A 16410-nucleotide genomic window follows, 5' to 3' on the forward strand; every position below is an offset into this window, starting at 1 on the left:
ATTTGGGCAACAAGAGGAATAAACATGGAATTCTCCCTCCACTGACCTCACCCTGGGCCAGGCACTGCCCCCACTGGCCTCCAGCTGCCCTGGGGCTCACGGGCGCCCTCTCCCGGGCTCTGGAGGGACTCACCTTACTCCACAGGGGTAGGGGTCCAGACCAGCCCTTTCTTCCGGAGTCCTCCCAGACCCTCCCGTGAGTCAGCAACGCGCCAGACGCTCCAGGCGAGGCAGCACCCCATTTATTGGAGAAGACCCCAGCGAGCACCCGCCCCCTGCAGTCCTGGGGGCCTTGGCGTCTCCTCTGCCGGGGAGCCGAGTTCCTGAGTCGTGCCTCGCAGGTGTGTGGGCTGGGGGAGCCCAGAGGCCTCTGTCCAGCGGGCCGGCTCCCCTGGGTCCCTGTGCGGCCCGGGCCATGAGTCCAGTGCATGCCCCTGCCCCCCACCCGCGGAGGGGGGACGGCGCCCCATCACACACTGGTTCTGCAGGTCTGCACCCCACTGAGGCTGCTCCGGGGGGCCACAGGTTCCGAGGGGCCCTTGCTGCCCGTCTGGGTCACCCAGCGGTAGCAGTTGGTGACACGCTTGTTGGGGGCATGGGGGCCGCAGCGGGTGCAGTACACAATGCCCAGCGCGAGCAGGACCACCAGGAAGACGCACGTTGGCACCAGGAGGGCCACCAGCAGCCAGCGGTCATCCCTCCGGCTGCGGCCAGCCAGACTGGCCTCCCCGAGGGCCGTGGGGGCTGCTGACGTCAGCCTCGGGGCCAGCGGGGGGTCAGGGGTCCCTTCCCTTGGGACTGGCTCGACTTCGGAATGGGGGTCTGGAGCACTGGGCAGTGACGTCTGTTGGCTGGAGCTCTGAGACCACCGGGGAGTGTGGGGGTCTGGGTGCGGGGGCCTGTGGTGGGCAGGGGCCCCCGGGGCCTTGGAGGTAGTGGTGGGCAGGGGTGGGGCAGTTGGGGTCCGGGGGAAGTGGGTGGTGGCGGCTTGGAAGAGCAGGGAGCTTGAGGTGCCAGGGGTGCGGGGGTCAGTGGAGGCGTTGGCCAGAGGGACGCGGGTAGTTGGGATGGGAGACGCATGAGCCGAGTGTGGGGTGTCAGGGACACGGAGGGCTGGAAATGGGGGAGATGGACGGGAGGGGGCCAGTCCCAGATGTTCGGTGGAGATGAGGGGTGGAGATGTTCGGGGGCCAGAGGGCTGGTGTGGGGTGCTGGTGGGGAAGAGAGGGATGAGGGGGCCGGGGGGCACCACCACGGGCGGGGTCCTGGGGTTCTGACGAGCAGGGGGCCAGGGGGCACCCGTGGCAGAAACAGTCAGGGGTTGCCGGGCAGAAGGCAGAGCCGGGGACCGGGCAGGGACCCTGGGGTAATGGGGGGCCGGGGGCAGGGGTGGGCGGGTGACGGAGAGCACCGAGGAGTGATAGGGGCCCCTGGGTGGGAGGGGGCGGGTAGGCTCCGGGTGCAACAGCAGGGGCCCGCTGTCCTCAGGGAAGTTGGGGTTGTAGGCCGCCCCAAAGTCCGCCGACGGTGAGGCCACCATCCACGGGGCCTCAGGATCCTCTGTCCAGACCTGCGAGAAGAAGTCCCAGGGTATGTCCTCGTCGTCCTCGTCATCCTTGTCCTCCTCCTCCTCCTCCTCCTCCTCGTCCTCATCGTCTTCGTCGTCCTCGTCGTCCTCGTCCAGCACCTGGGAGGTGGGTGAGCTCCGGTGGCCCACAGGGCTGCAGCTGACCCCGTCATCCATGAGCTCCAGGCCGTCGGCGCAGTAGCACTCGAAGCCGCCGATGTAGTTGACGCACATCTGCTGGCACACGCCGGGGATCTGACACTCGTCCGTGTCCACGCAGCGGTGCGGCTCGTCCTCGGCCGGCCGGAAGCCCAGGCGGCAGTGGCAGCGGTAGCCGCGGGGCCCGTCCAGCTCGCACTGGTGCTCGCAGGGCGCCTGGGCGCAGGGGTCCTCGCAGTGGCGCCCGTCGGCGGCCAGCCGGGAGCCCTCGGGGCAGCGGCAGGACACGCCTGCATCCAGCTCCTCCACGCACTCGTGCTCGCAGCCACCGTTGTCCAGGTCGCAGCTGGTGGGCGGGCACAGCGGCCCCGCCTGGGACCAGACCACGCCGCCCTCGGGCAGCTTCATGCAGAGGAGCGAGGTCTCCCCGCCCGCGCGGCAGGGCACCGCGGCCACCGAGCCGAAGGGCAGCCACTCCCAGGCGGTGGAGACCAGGTGGAAGGGCGTGGTGTAGACGGCGGGACCCGCCTGGCCCTCCTCCTCGGCCAGGGCTGGGCAGGCGCCCTCGAAGCCGAACTGGCACAGGTAGCCGTCCACGGCCAGCGTGCAGGAGCCCTCCAGCCAGCGGTGCTCGCCTCCGGCCTCCAGGGCGGCGCAGCGCTGGGCCGGGCAGGGCCCGCTGCTGGCCGGCTGCGCCCAGTTGGTGAAGGCGGTGTCCTGGTCCCCGGTGGTCCACGTGAAGCCTCGCAGCGGCCGCTGTGGTTGGCACTGCCGCGCCGGCCGCTGCAGCCCAATCCACAGCAGCCTGTCGGCCGGGCCGCTGCCCACCAGGCTGGCCACGCGATGCGCCTCCTCCGGGGTCCGCGGGGTGGCCAGGTCGCCCCCCAGCTCGCGGCAGGCCCGCCAGGCTTCCAGGAAGGTGCGGCGCCGGGGAAAGAGGGCGTAGCAGCTGCCCGGGCCGCAGGTGGCGCGGGGTTCGGTGGCCCAGGGGGCCTGGCCCCGGGCGGGCACCGCAGCCGCCCAGGCCAGCAGCAGGCACAGCAGCATCGCGTCCCCCCGACTGGCCGGGCCCCGCCGGCGGCCGCTCTTGACAGGGGGAGGGCGCAGGGCCCGGGCGGGCGGGCCGGGGGCGGGCCGGGGCGGGCGCAGGCCTTGTAAGGCGCGGGCTGGGGTCGCCGCCAGCTCCCAGCTCTTGCTCCCCGGGGGCCGCCAGAGCAGGAAGCGGCCGGGTGGGGGGGCAGGGCCGGGGGTGCTGGGGCGGGGGAGGGGTGCCGGAGAGGGGGCCCCGCCTACCGGAGGGGGCTGGGCCGGCCCCGCGCCGCGCCGTCCGGGGGCTCCTCCGTCCTGCCGGCAGCTGGGCGAGGTCAGGGTTCTGGACCCGGCCCGGCCTCGCCCTCCGGGACCCGCCTCGTGGCCCAAGAGTTCGTCATGCATGTGGAAATGTGCTCTGAGTCATGGCACACACGTGTGCGGGCCCCCTCCCCACGCTGCCCCTGCTTCCACGCGGGCACCCCGTCTCGGTGGGCCCAGGCCCGCGCGCACCCGCCCCCTACCCCCACCCCCGGCCCGCCGTGCCCGGTCTCCCCCGAGGGCGCTCGCTCGCCCAGTGCCCCCGCCGTGGGACCACCTTGAGACCTGGCGCAGCCCTGCCCGCCTCGTTCCCAGGCCCGGCGACCTCCCGCAGTCCCTTCCCGCTGCGGCGCCACCAACCCGGGGGTGAGGGCGGGTGGGGGGGAGGGGTCTGCCCTGCCTTCACCTCCGCTGGCTCCAGCCCTGGGAACCTGGGCTTGCTGGGGCGCGGAGCCGCGGCCCCCAAACAGGAAATGCTTCTCTGGGCAGGGGGAGGGGCGCCTGGCCCGGCTCAGGGTGCTGTGGCCCCGAGGGGGCTGGGGGAGCCCTTGTATGGGCAGACGTGTGTGTCTGTGACACAGGCGTCACGGGCCCGCCGCCTCCCCTCCTGGAGGCCTCTGGAGGCTGAGCAGGGGCCCGTGTCCCAGGACGGTGGGGGGGGGGGGCGCGGCGGCTTAACCCTTGCGCACCCGCTGCGGGGAAGCATCGCCCCGCCGCCCCGCAGTGTGGCTGTCGGAGGCCACTGAACCTCTCTGAGGCTCACTTTGGGGTCCCTGAAAAGGGGGGCTCCCGGGGCGGGCTGCAGGGAGCCCTGGGAGTGCGGATGTAGGACGGTGGTTGTCTCACGCAGCAGGGGGAAGGCAAGCAGCCCTGCAGGAGCGGTCAGCCCGGCCTGAGATCAGCCGCCGCCTCTTTCTCCCACACCGACGTCCTGGCCGCTCGCTGGGAATCCCTGTTGGCAGCGAGCTGGTCTCACGCCCCCCTTCCTGGGCCTTCCCCCTCTGGGGACCTCGTCACCTCCTCCAGGCTGGCCGCCTCTCCCAGATCCTTCTGCATCCGACCCAGACACTCCCGCTCAGAGCCCCCCAGTCACTTCCCCGGCACCATGGAAACGGGAACAGGGAACAGACACCCAGAGGCCACACGCCGCCCCGCCCTCAGTGACCTGCCCCCCCCCCCCCATCCCTGGCCTTGCTGTGCTACATCAGCTCTTCCTGCCACACTGTCCTTCCTTCAGATGTCAGGGTGCACATCCGGTCCCCAGCCGCCTCCCTCCCGGCGCGTGGGGCTCCTGGCCCCATTTTCTCTTGCGTGAGCGTGAGCGGGGCTGTCTGACATATTCCGTGTTTAATGTGGGCCGGAATCTCCAGGGAAGCCAGGGGTTTGGGACATCCCTGATACCAGGGCTGGGTGACTATCTCTGTGGGGGTGCTGTGCACCCTAAGATGTTTTGTGGTACCCCTGGCCTCGGCTGGGTCCCAGTAGTGCGCCAGGGAAAGTCTGCCATTGCCAGAAGTCGCATGCGTTGCCCGCACCCCGCCCCCAACCCTGGGGACAGTAGGTCTCTGCTCTACCTTGTCCGCTGCATCTCTGAGGTTTGTACTCGGCTGCCGCAAGAGCATAGTGGGGAGGGCATTTGCCTTGCACACGGCCCAGCCAGGTTGACCCATATGGTCCCCTGGGCACTCAGAGCAGTTCCCTGAGTAACCAGGAGTAACCGCGGAGCATTGCTGGGTGTCACCCAAAAAGCCAACAAGGAAGGAAGGGAAGAAGGGAAGATGGAAAGAAGGGAGGATTAAAGGAAGGGAGGAAGGAAGGAAGGAAGGAAAGAAGGAAGGAAGGGAAGATGGGAAGAAGGAAGGAAGGAAGGAAGGAAGGAAGGAAGGAAGGAAGGAAGGAAGGAAGGACAGACACAGCTCATAACTTAATGCAGGAAGAAGCTGGCACTCAGCCTGGCGTCACACCCACTGCCAGCCCAGAAGTCAGTCCCCTGGTGCGGGAGGTCACTGGCACCAGCCTTCCTGTGGAGAGGCAGGAGTGGCACTGGGGGGAGAACCCGGCCGGCCAGGGCTGGGCTGCAGGCCTGAGTTCACCCCAGGTGTAGCCCTGAGAGCTCCGGCAGTGCCAGGAAGCCCTACCCGCAAAGAAGGGACCCAAGGCCCGGCCCTTCTCTCTGCTCCCTTTGGGCACCAGTGCCCGGAGACTTCAAGCTGGGAGGTGGCAGAGGGCCAGGAGAGAAAAGGCGAGGCCTAGAGCAGGGGCTGCGGGTGGAGTGAGGGCCTGGAAAGGGCACGAGGAAGCAGGGCTGGAAAGAGCCTCGAGATGGAGCCATGCTGCAGGCCGCCAGGATCAGGGGTCAGTCCCGAGGCGGCCTGGAGGCCAAAGGACCAGTTTGGAGGTTGTTGCAATCAGGCGGGCTGGGAGTGGGGAGGGAGCTGGCAGGGGGAGGGCGGGCAGCGGGGTTGGGCTGGCTGGGGGAGGCCCCCAGGGCCGGGCCTGGATCCTGGTCCAAGGGTGTGGCAGGATCCCCACGGCAAGGGCCAGTGATGAGGCGGGAGGCCCAGGCCTGTGGGTGAGTGGGCGGTCGATCCCTCCACAGGGTGGGGGTGGGGGGCTGAGCACAGAAAAGGGTCAAAGGCCAAATTCCAGATGGAAAAAGTGAGAGTACTCACTGGCCTGTGGAGTGAAGGCTGAGCCACGGCAGGCAGCAGGGGTTCGGGGTTGGGAGAGACCCCACAAGTCTGCAAGAGAAGACTTGGGAGTGCACGAGAGCCGGGCACCGGCCTGCCCACTTTCCCCTGCCAGGTGGACTAACGGACATGGGGCCGCCTGGTTTGAGACACAGCCAGTGTGGGGCAAGCGCAGAGAGGGGGCCTGGTAATGGTCTTCTCTTGCTAACTGTCCGTGCCTTGCTTCCCCCAGAGCACAGAGAAGATGCTGACAGCCCCCAGAAGCTTGAAGGATGATGGATTGATGGGTAGAAGGGACTAGTGGATTGATGGGTAGAAGGGACGGGTGCATGGATGGCAGATAGATGTGTGGGGGGATGAAGACGGGCGGGTGGACACGGGATCAGGTGGTGGCTGCAGGGACAGGTGGTGGACAGAGGGGAAGGGAGGTGGACATGGGGACAGGCAGGCGGGTGGACGCAGGGGAAGGAGGGTGTGTGCAGGGGCAGGCAGGTGTTAGGAGCTGCATGGATGGGTACTTGGATGGGGGGGTGGGCAAGTAGACGGATGGATGTAGGAATGAACGGGTGGAGGGACAGTGACTCAGGATGGGTGAGATGTAGAAGCTCGGCTGGCTGCAGATGGTGTCGGGAGCAGGGGGCCGCTCCATGACGGCTGGCGTGCACAGAACCTGGCACGAAAGGTCCGTGCAAGACCAGCTCAGGAGCTGGACAGGCTGAACCCCACTGGCCGTGGGTGACCCCAGGCCTGCGCCCTTGTTCAAGGCTCCCCCTCTCCCACCCGCCAGCCATCTTGTTTCCTCTGTGGGGGCCCAAGACCGGCTCCCAGGCAGGGGTGGGGGCGGGGACCCATCATGTCACCTGGGCTTGGGGCACTAAGGGGGCTCCTACATCCTCACGGGGTGCGGGGTGCTCGCTAAACAGGGCAGGGGGCGGGTGGCCAGTGGGCTACCAGTGAAGGCCGTGGCAGGGGGCTGGCCCAGAGAGGGCCCAGTGGAGCGGCCAGGACGCGAGGGGGGGCTTGGGGGGGCGAGTGTGATTGGGGGGCGCTCTCAGGAGCTTGGCCCGGAGGCCGCTGAGCCAGCACATTGCTCTGCATGCGAATCAGCGCCTTTCCGTCGGGTCCCTCCCCAGCCCTCCGTTTCCCAACTCAAACCACCCACTGGGGCTGGGACAGGCTGTCCGAGAGAAAGGGCCGTGGGAGGGAGGAGGGAGCACCAGGCAGGAGGGGAGGTGGGGGGCAGGCGGCTGGCTGCCCCACCCCAGTGTTCTGGCTGGGGGATCCCCAGGGAAGGGAGGTGTTGCTGGGAACCGCGCGGTGGGTGGGCGTGGCCCGAGGGGGCGTGGTCACAGTGGGCGTGGCCTGTGGGGCGTGGCCTGAGGACGTGCCTTCTGGGGTAGAGGGTTCTGACAGCTGTAGCCACGGGCCTGTGGGGGCGAGGCGGGTTCTGTGTTCGGGGAGGCGCATGCGTGCCCTGTGCGAGCGCGCGCGCGCGCGCGCGCGTGTGTCCTGCGCCCGTGCCCCGTGTTCATGCGTGCACAGCTGGGTGGCGTGTGTCCCCGCCGGGTCCACACCTGTGTCTGCAGCTGCCCCCAAATTGTCCAACCTGGGCGCAGCTGGAATCTCAGTCCCTCTCCTGGCAGACGCTGGACCTCAACATCTGGCCACATCTGGCCGGGAAACGTGGCTCGGAGCCCGTGTGAGAGCCGGAAGGGTGCGTGGACAGAAGGAGCCATGGCCTCCAGCCACACAGGCGTGCGGGGACCTGGCCTAGCCAAGGGGACCCCTGACCTGGCTGGGGGTTTTGCTGCCGGAGCTGCCCAGTCTCAGAGAGGCCCCCAGGAGGCCAGCCCAGGCCTGGTTAGGGAAATCCTGGTGTCTGAGAGCAAAGTCTCACATTTGGGGGGGGGGGGCGTGGGAAGCGTCTCCTGGGTGTCCCCCATCCCAGCCTGGAGGACCTCTGTGCTGTCATCCCCCATTCCAGGATGGTCAGCCTCCCTGCATCTATCAGGGAGATTTCTCCAGGGCCTCCCTCCCCACCCCTCTGAACATTCCCACCCCCCACCCAGCACCTTCCTTTCTGCCCCTTGCTGTCTGTGCCCAAGGGCCTCTCCCAGGACACCTCCCTCCGCACCACCTTGCTGGGGCGTGGGGGGTCTCAGTCCTTGTCCTGGGTCTCCAGCCTCTCCCCTGAGTTGGGACTGGCTCCTGGATGGCGTCCGCCCACCTTCCCTGGTCCTGGAGGCCCCCCTCTCCCGCGGGGCTGGCTGGGGTGGGAGCCAGGTCTGGGGGCTGAGACCAGGCAGGCGGAGGGAACCGGGCAGACGGGAGATGGGATATTTATGTTAGAACTTCAAAGCCCAGGCGGGGGCTGGGGGGAACCAGGGCCAGGCAGAGGGGAGCTGAGGCCCCTCTGGGCTCAGGCGCCTCCCCCAGGGCCTCCTGACCCCTCACGCAGGGCAGAGGGACAGTTTGGGTGACGAGCTCTGAGGAGGGGCCAGCCCTTTCTGCCTGTCCCGGGCCGGCCTGGAACAGCAGCAGGGCACTGGAGGACGCTGCTGGTGTTGTGATCACTGCTGGCAGGGGTTGGGGGACTGTCCCCACGGGTTGAGGGATCTTGCAGGCTCTCTGGGCCCGGGATGTTGCCCCCGCGCCGTGCCCATGGGCTTGAGATGGCCTGGAGCCCCCCTTTCCATCCCTGCCCCCAGCCTTGGCCTGTCCCCTGCTAAAGACAGCCAGCTGCTGGAGCTGGGCGGGGGTCAGGGGCCCGGGCGAGGCCAGAGGGTGGGAGGGGCCGATTGTCTCATCCTGGGGCTCAGTGCTGCCCTCAGCCCCTCCTGGGGTCAGGCCATCCCCAGACTCTTTGGGGGGGGCACACCCATAGGGTGCCTCTGACCGGATTGCAAGCTTGCTCTGAACCCAAGACTCGCCAGAAGCCCATTCTGGACCCCAAAGCCACAGTTCCTGGGCCAGTGCCCCCAGGTCCACCCCGGGCCGCGCCATGAATCACCGCGGCTGGAATCTGATGAGCTCAGGCCGCCCCGCCCAGTGCTGCCGCCGCTGCCCCGCCCTCGGGGGTCTCCTGGGTGCTCTGAGCCCCCACTGGGGTCCATGCGGGTGCAGGAACGTAGCAGGGCTGGAGCCTTCATACATGGGAAATCTGTGTGTCCGTGGGTCTGTCTGAGCATGCAGCCGCACTGCCTGCCTCCATGAGGGGACACCAGGTGGGGGTGGGGCTGTCACAGTCTGTCACAGGCTCAGCTTGGTCAGTCTCTGCTGTGTGAATGTGTGCGTGTGTGTCTGTATGTGGAGTATGTTGCTGTGTGTTCATGTGAATATTGTCTGTGTTTCTCTGTGGGCCAGTGTGTCTGAACATGTGTGTTTCCGTGACAGGGAGTGTGTCCACGTTGCTTTCTTTCTTTTCTTTTTTGGCTTTTTGGGTCACACCCGGTGATGCTCAAGGGTTCCTCCTGGCTCTGCACTCAGGAATCACTCCTGGCGGTGCTCCGGGGGCCATATGGGATGTCGGGGATTGAACCCGGGTCAGCTGCGTGCAAAGCGCATGCCCTCCCCACTGTACTATCGCTCAGGCGCCACGTCCCCATTTCTGAGTTTGCAGATGGAGAGATAAGTGCCAGTGTCCGTGTCTCTTTTTTGCAGATGTGGGGGTGGGGTGAGGGCGTGGCTCCGAGCAGAGCCCAGATGCATCTCTTGGGCCACCCCAGGGCGTGAATGACTGACAGGGTCGTGGTGATCTGGACACTGGGGTGTTCCGGTTAAGGCTGGGAGCCCTGTGTTCCCATGCAGGAGCGTGGCAGGCGAAGTGGCACAGTCTGAGGGAGTCAGGGCATCATTCTGGATCTCAGGGTCACTTTCCTCTGGGGATTCCCCTTGCTGGACCCACAGACCGGTCTTCTGACCTGGCTTGGCCTGTAGGCAAAGGTGGCCCCTTCCTCTAGTCTTGTTCACAGCATGGTCCCAGGATCCCCTGAGAATTTGCTTTTCTCCTGGCACCAGGCCGAGTGGGGGGTCCACTGAGTGGCCCGGTCCTGAGTGGGGACCCCTGCCTGTGACTGGGAATGGCACGTGCGCCCCCTGGTGGCGGTAGTGGAGAGCGCGCATGGGCGGGCATGCATGCGGGGGTTAGGCTGGGGGTCCTCAGAATCCATCATTTCGTGTCTGTTCCCGAGTGCCAGCTCCCAGCCAGGCATTGTTCTGGGCCGAGGATTAGCCGGGAAGGAGGCCAAGCTCTGACTCTCGCCATCTAGCGAGGCTGACAGCGATCCAACCCCCCGCACAGCACGAGGGTGATGAGTGCGACATTTCCAAGCGCTCACGTCAGGTTCCAGCCTTGCCTCTCGGCAGCCGGGACACTTCAACGCTCAGCGGGGGTGAGGGCTGCAGGATGCACAGTCGGGGGCTGTCATTCTGAGGTGACACTTGGGTTTCTCTCTGGTTGGGGTGGGGATGGGAGGGTGTTTCACAATCCCCTTCGCATACACTCGCAGTGCATCGCTGGACAGATGTGGAGCCACGCCCGTGGGCGGGGTCTGCCCGAGCTCTGCAGAACCTGGCAGCTGAGATTCTGCCCCGTAATAAGCCACATTCTGGCTCAGAGCTCAAAGGGCTGAACCGCTGCTTTGCTTCTAGAGTTTGTTCCCCTGAGCACTGCTGGGAGTGACCCGGAGCACAGACCGGGGAGTAGCCCCTGCTGGCTGTGGCCCCCAATCAGACACTTTCCTTGAACAAGCCTCAGTTTCCTCGTCTGTAAGAATGGGGTAACGAGGCTGGTCCGGGATTGCCCTGATCACAGCCCCAAGCCTGTGTCAGGACCGGAAGGCTCAGGCTGGGTCTGGTCTCGCTGGGATGTAGCAGGAACTAAGCCTGAGCCGACCCAGTGGCCCTCCAGGTCCCTCCTCGGGGACTGGAACTTGAAACATCCGTTTCGGCCCCAGGATCCAGCCTTCCACGAGCGACCGGCTCCCCCTCCCCCTGGCTGCTCGCCGTTCAGGTGACCGGCCCCAATGATGGACAATATTTATTAAGCCCCATGGACGGCACTGGGGTGGGCAGCATCCCAGCGGGAGCAACGGGAACTCAGCGTCGGAGGGAGGGTCTCCTTCAGGGGGCGGCCCCTGAGAAGTCGGCGAAGCTCAGGCTCTGACGCCAGGGCAGCGGAGGGGACTCCGCCTGGTCCCCAGCTTACCCGGCGACCCACCTGCAGCGACCGGCGCCGCCCCGCCCCCAGCGAAGCGCCTTTCTGTGCCCCGCGCGCCCCCTCGTGGTGGTGATCGGCATTTCCTCGGCTCAGATTTGCTCCCAGCTTGGACGCCCCCACCCCACCCGTGGAGGCTACCGGCCCTTGTGGATACGTTTATTTATTGGTGTCCTCCGAGAGAGGGCATCTGGGGTCAGGGCCTGGGTTTGGGGAAGGGGATCCAGTGGGTGCCCAGACATGCCGTCTGCTCTCTGACATGGTCCCTGTCCACTTCCTGGGGCCCCTTGGAGTGTCGGGAGCACTGCCCATCACAGATACTCCTGGACATCACCCATGGATAGCAGGGAAGCCAGCCGCGTGGGGTGTGGCTGATGGACCCCTTTTTCCCTCCCTGTCCCCCGCCTGAGGTCAGCTTAGCAGCAATACTGAGAACCCCTGGGAAGGGGGGGGCTGAACCCATCTCACTGGGGCCCATCGAGGCAGGCGCTGCTGCTCTTCAGGGGGGCTGGTGTTGATGGGGCCTGTGCCCCTGTCCCCCCAAATTCTCCTGACACCCCAGAAGCAGGTCAAACCTTTCAGAGCTGTGAAGGCCCTGGCCTGGAGGGCCTGCCCTGGGTTGTGGCCCCCTGGGGACATATGAAGGGGCACAGGGAGCAGAGATGGGGCTCCCCCAAGCCAGATGTGGCATTCGCCATGGCTGACTGCCCAACCAGACCCAGGGAGAAGGACAAGTGGCCAGGAGCCTTGAGCACTTGGATTGGGGACCTCTGACCCCACCCCCCCTTTATTTCCTCCCCTAGAGGTGGTCCCCAACTGGTGACAGCAGAGTGGACAAGGGCAGTGGGTGTGGATCTGGGGGCTGCAGCCTGGGTCATGGGGGGCCATGGAATGCGAAGGGCCTTTCCCTGAGGACACTGACCTGGGCCTTGGTCACACTCCGGCCACTCCCTGCTACTCTCCAGGGCTCCCCTCTACCTCTGCGCCCCCAGGCGGGGCAGCCACACCCCAGCTCTGGCCCTCGCCTCCCCCACCCCTGTCTTCAGTCTGTTCATTGCTGACCGCAGGGCTGGCTTGGATCTCTGGGACCATCTCGCCCGGATCCCCTTCTTCCTCCTCCTCCTTACGCCCCCTCGGGGGCTCCCCACAGCCCCCCTCTGCCGCGGCCCTGGCCTGTGGGGCATCGAGGCGCTCTGCTCGGCGGTAGACGAGATAGCCGGTGGTTGGCAGCGTGTGGGCCGGGGTGCCCGGGGCCAGGCGGTGGTAGCCCTGCTCCTTGTACAGAAAGAGGCCGAAAGCGTCCGGCTGGGTGATCCGGAACTTAGTGGCGCAGAGCTGGGTCAGGGCAGCAACGGAAGAGCCGGGGGCCACGGCCAGGGTCTTGGAGGTACAGCCGCTGCCCGGGTCCTGGTAGGCAACTCGGAGGAGGTGCTGGGCGGAAGGAGGAGGCAGAGCTCAGCAGGGGTGGGGGTGGGGTGGGATGGGGTGGGGGGGTCCAGGCTGGAGACACAGGCGGGCAGGGGTCAGGCGTGAGGTGTGAGCCCCTTCAGCGGGAGAAGCCATTGCAGAAACTTTTCCGATAGCCGCCCTAGGAAGGGCCAATGTGTGGCCAACGGGCCTGGAAGGGTCCTTGACCAGAGGCTCCTGGTCTCTCAGGTCACTGCGAGATTTCTCTGTGACTTCCACGTGTTGCATTCTCACCCACACCCAGGGGGGATTTGCTACTAATCCATCTTACAGAAGAGAAAACTTAGGCCCAGGGAAGTGACCAGACCGGCTGTGGTACCCCTCCCCCTCTCCACCCGGAAGTGGCAGCGCCAGGATTTGAATCTGATGGCCACAAAGAGTCCCTGAGTGGACAGACAATGAAGAGAGGGGCAGGCTGGGGGGGTCCAGCTGTGAGGACAGCAGAGGGGAAGGTAGCGGGGGCTAAAGCCAGGACTCTGTCTCGCCTATAAAATGGGGACTCTGGATCTCCCTAGGAAGAAGAGGGGACAGTGGGCCCCGGGGAGTTGCTCCGACGGCCGGAGGGAGGCGCAGGTTCCACCCCCAGCACCCTGAGGTCTCGGAGCACTGCGGGGAGGAGTCCCACCGCCTCACACACACCCCCCCTCCCCGGGGCGGGGCCGTACCTGGCAGCTGTGGGCGGCCGGTAGGCGGCGCTGTTCCCAGAGGTGGAGCGCGCGCTGCAGCTCCTGCGAGGGGCTCAGGGGCTGGCGGAGCGCGGGGTCCAGGCCGCTCAGCAGGGCCAGGCTGGCCGACAGGCTGGTCAGGTAGTAGCCGCCTGGGACGCAGCGGTCAGTGAGGCGCGGCCCCGGCGGCGGCCCCGCCCCCCGGCCCGCCCGCGGGCGCGCCCGGCCCTACCCTCGCCCGTGAGCAGCGCGGGTTCCAGCAGCTCGGCCATGTACTGCGCCTCCAGCAGCAGCTCGGGCAGGTCGCACTGCGCCAGCACCAGGCTCAGCAGCGGCAGGAACTCGTCGGCGCCCGCGCCCTCGCCTGCACGGAGGGCCTGGGGACTCAGACGCGGGACCCCGGGCCTCCCGGGCCTGGCCGGAGGCGGGCAGCGCGGTCTCTAGGGACCCGGGCGCGGACCTGCCCTGCCCTGCCCTGCCCTGCCCTGCCCTTTGGGCCTCAGCTGCACCATCTGTGAGATGGGGTGGTGCGGCTCTATCTTTCCCCGCACTCCCTGGCCCCTGCTGCCCCTGGTCGGTCTGGGGGATCTCCTGGAGGGCAGCGTCTGCCCTGGCTGGGCAGTGGGGGTGGTGGGAGGGGCCTACCCGCCTGGGTCCTCAGGGCCGAGTAGAGCAGCTTGCAGGCCTGCAGGAACCACTTGATCTGGGCGCCGGGCGAGTAGGCACCGAGCAGCTGCAGGAGCTTCTGGCGCACCTGCTCCACCTCCACCGGGGAGGGCAGGCTCAGGTGGGACCCGAAGGCGGCCGGGCCCTGGGTCCGAGCCAGGCGGAGGCCTTCAACCAGGCGGCCCAGGGAACCGTCGGCAGAAAGCCGGCGCCGCAGGCGGGCGGCCAGGATGGGCCGGAGGGGCTTGAGCACGGAGCGGTGCAGGGTCTTCTCCAGGACGCGCTCTGCGGGGGAGGGAAGGGGCGCGGGCGCAGAAGAGGGAGCCTGGTGAGGGGCTGGAACTCACTGGAGGGGGGTTTGCGGAGCGCCAGGAGGGGCGCGAGGGCAGGTCCCGGGCAGGGGCGGGCGCTCACCCAGCCTCTCCGGGGGCAGCAGCTTCTCGGGGCCCAGCTCGGCGCTCAGCATGGCCCGGGCGCGGTTCAGCGCCTCCCGCACCCCCTGCAGCTCGCAGGGCTCGGGGCGGGCGCGCACCTGCGTCAGGAGGTCCTGCACGAGCTGGCCCACGGCCGTGTGGCGGTCCCGCATCAGCGCGCTGGCCGCGCGGCTCACCTGGCGCTCGGGCGCCAGCAGGGAGCAGAAGGCGGCGCTCATGGACCTGAGCAGGGGCCGCCGGCGCGCGGGGCCAGGGGACGTGGCGGGGCTGCCCCGGCCCCCCGGCGCCGCCTCCTCCTCCTCCGAGCTGCTGGGGGAGGCGCAGTCCACTTCCTGGAGGGACGGCAGCGGCGGGGGCTGGGGGCCGGCCCCGCTGCCGGTGGGCACCCGGTAGCCCGCCGAGCTCTCCCTCCTCAGCAGCTGGCGAGGGGGCATCCTTTCCGCCGGGCGGGGGGCCGTCCCCGGCGGCGAGGGCACGGGGGGAGGGGGCACCGCGGGCGGGGACAGGGGGCTGGAGGTCTCCGTGGACACGCGCACCTTGAAGCTCCTCTTGAATTTCTCCCGCTTGGTGGGGCCCAGGTCCCCGGGGAAGAGGGGGTTGAAGAAGCACAGGGCAGCCCCGGTGCCCTGGTCCAGCTCCTGCGGGGGGCGGGGTTTCAGCCGCGGCAGCAGCGGGCCCGAGCTGGGGCTGGGCCGGGCCTTGGTGTTGAGGGCCGAGCTCCAGAACTCTACGGAAGAGGAACCGGGGGTTTGCCAGGGAATATTGGGTGGGACCCCCCTCGCCTCCCGCAACCCCTCCCCGTGGCCGCCTGCCTCGGTTCACCCATCTGTGAAATGGGTCGTGCAGGCAGGCGCTCACCAATGCCCAGATGGGAGATGGCTTCCAGCTCCTTGTGGGAGGCTGCCTGGCGGATGGCCGCGGGCAGCTGCAGAGGGAGCAGGAGGACGTCCCTGAGGGCAGAGGGGGAGCACAGTCAGGCTGCGGGCCGGCCGGGGAGGGCATCGGCCGGGGCCAGCGCGCGCGCGCGCACGGGGACACCTCACCGGCTGTGGCAGTAGAAGCAGATGAGCTGAACCAGGTCCGGGAACGCGAGGTCGGAGCCCTCCAAGGAGACACCTGAAGGCGGGACGGTGATGGCCGGGGGCTCCCGCCGCCACCCCCAACCCCGCGCCCAGCCCCTCCCGGGCGCCCCCTCTCACCCCGGGGGCCCTCCTGGAGGTAGTGGCTGGAGACGAAGGAGGGGCCGCTGGCCTCCGGCAGCCGCACGCACAGCACCTGGCACTGGCGGGTGTTGGATTTCCGCACCAGGAAGGTCTGCGGGGAGGCGGGCGCCGGTCGGAGGTGTCCGGTCCCGCCCCCCGCCCCCCGCCCCGGGGCCACTCACCCCCGGGGGCTCGGTCCGCAGCGTGTGCAGCGCGGCCGCCGCGTTGGCCGCCAGCTGCAGCCAGACGGGCCGCGTGAGCAGGAGGCGCTCCCGGAGGCTCACGGCGCGGCCCGGCCGCGGCGGCCCCCCGGGCGGCCCCGCGCCCCCCGCCGCGGGCACGTCGTAGAGCGGGTCCGGGGCGGGCCCGCGGGAGGGCACGGGGCTGCGCGCGGGGCCCTCGGCGGACCCCCGCGCCCGGGCCGCGCCTTCCAACTTGGCCAACTTTTCTCCCTGCGGGGGCTCGGCGGCGACGCTGGCGGGGGCCGGGGCTCCCGGGGCGCCCGCGCGCGGCGGCTCCTCGGGGCTGTCCATGCCGGGCGCCCGCGCGGCCCCTCCCGGGACTCAGGAAGAGAATCCAGCCCCCAGGCGGCAGGCAGCATTCCCGGCGGTGAGTAACACTTCCTGAGGGCGGTCGCCCTGTCACACCCCGCCCGTTAACTCTTGGGTGTCCGCCCGCGCTGTCCAGGCCGCGCCCGCGCCCATCCCCGGGGGGCTCAGCCTGCGGGGACCCCCCGGCCGGCAAGGGCCCCGCAGCAGCTGGGGGCCCGGTCTCCGCACGGCGCTTCGGCGAGGTCCCCCTCGGATCCCGCGGGGCGGGGGGCGGCGGGAAGGGGTTAAGCGGGGCCGCGCCCGCCGTGGACACCTTGCAGACTGTGGTCAGCGGCGGTTCCGCGGCCGGCGGCTGGGGTCGGCCGCGGGGGGAGCGCGCCCCCTACCGGGCGTGCGTGACTCATGCCGGAGCCCAACTTGGGTTTTGGGCTTTCGGGTTGCCAT

The 16410-nt window shown here is 68.6% G+C and overlaps 2 protein-coding genes across 2 annotated transcripts; both read right to left on the reverse strand.

Moving 5' to 3' along the window:
- Nucleotides 1-459: 459 nt before the first annotated feature.
- CD248 (CD248 molecule) lies at nucleotides 460-2794 on the reverse strand. Its single transcript, XM_056131574.1, has one exon. The coding sequence runs from the start codon at nucleotides 2771-2773 to the stop codon at nucleotides 470-472; it is 2304 nt and encodes a 767-aa protein (XP_055987549.1). The 5' UTR covers nucleotides 2774-2794; the 3' UTR covers nucleotides 460-469.
- Nucleotides 2795-11935: 9141 nt separating this feature from the next.
- RIN1 (Ras and Rab interactor 1) lies at nucleotides 11936-16122 on the reverse strand. Its single transcript, XM_056131575.1, has 10 exons — nucleotides 15878-16122; nucleotides 15598-15799; nucleotides 15413-15527; nucleotides 15257-15329; nucleotides 15072-15163; nucleotides 14194-14940; nucleotides 13759-14064; nucleotides 13346-13477; nucleotides 13114-13265; nucleotides 11936-12412 (listed from the first exon to the last, which is right to left on the reverse strand). The coding sequence occupies exons 1-10, from the start codon at nucleotides 15946-15948 to the stop codon at nucleotides 11936-11938; spliced, it is 2367 nt and encodes a 788-aa protein (XP_055987550.1). The 5' UTR covers nucleotides 15949-16122.
- Between the last annotated feature and the right edge of the window lie 288 nt (nucleotides 16123-16410).

This window comes from Sorex fumeus, unplaced genomic scaffold (genome assembly GCF_029834395.1).
Source record: "Sorex fumeus unplaced genomic scaffold, SorFum_2.1 ptg000093l, whole genome shotgun sequence".
NCBI classification, from domain to species: Eukaryota; Metazoa; Chordata; class Mammalia; order Eulipotyphla; family Soricidae; genus Sorex; species Sorex fumeus.

What these genes read in the sequence shown, in the direction of transcription:
- CD248 (XM_056131574.1), bottom strand. Translation starts at nt 2,773, where the DNA reads ATGCTGCTGTGCCTGCTGCTGGCCTGGGCGGCTGCGGTGCCCGCCCGG.
- RIN1 (XM_056131575.1), bottom strand. Translation starts at nt 15,948, where the DNA reads ATGGACAGCCCCGAGGAGCCGCCGCGCGCGGGCGCCCCGGGAGCCCCG. An exon ending in CCCGCCAGCGTCGCCGCCGA is followed by an intron (nt 15,800 to 15,877) that starts GCCCCCGCAGGG and finishes CCCCGCGCGCAG; the next exon opens with CCCCGTGCCCTCCCGCGGGC. An exon ending in CCTCCAGGAGGGCCCCCGGG is followed by an intron (nt 15,330 to 15,412) that starts GTGAGAGGGGGC and finishes TCCCGCCTTCAG; the next exon opens with GTGTCTCCTTGGAGGGCTCC.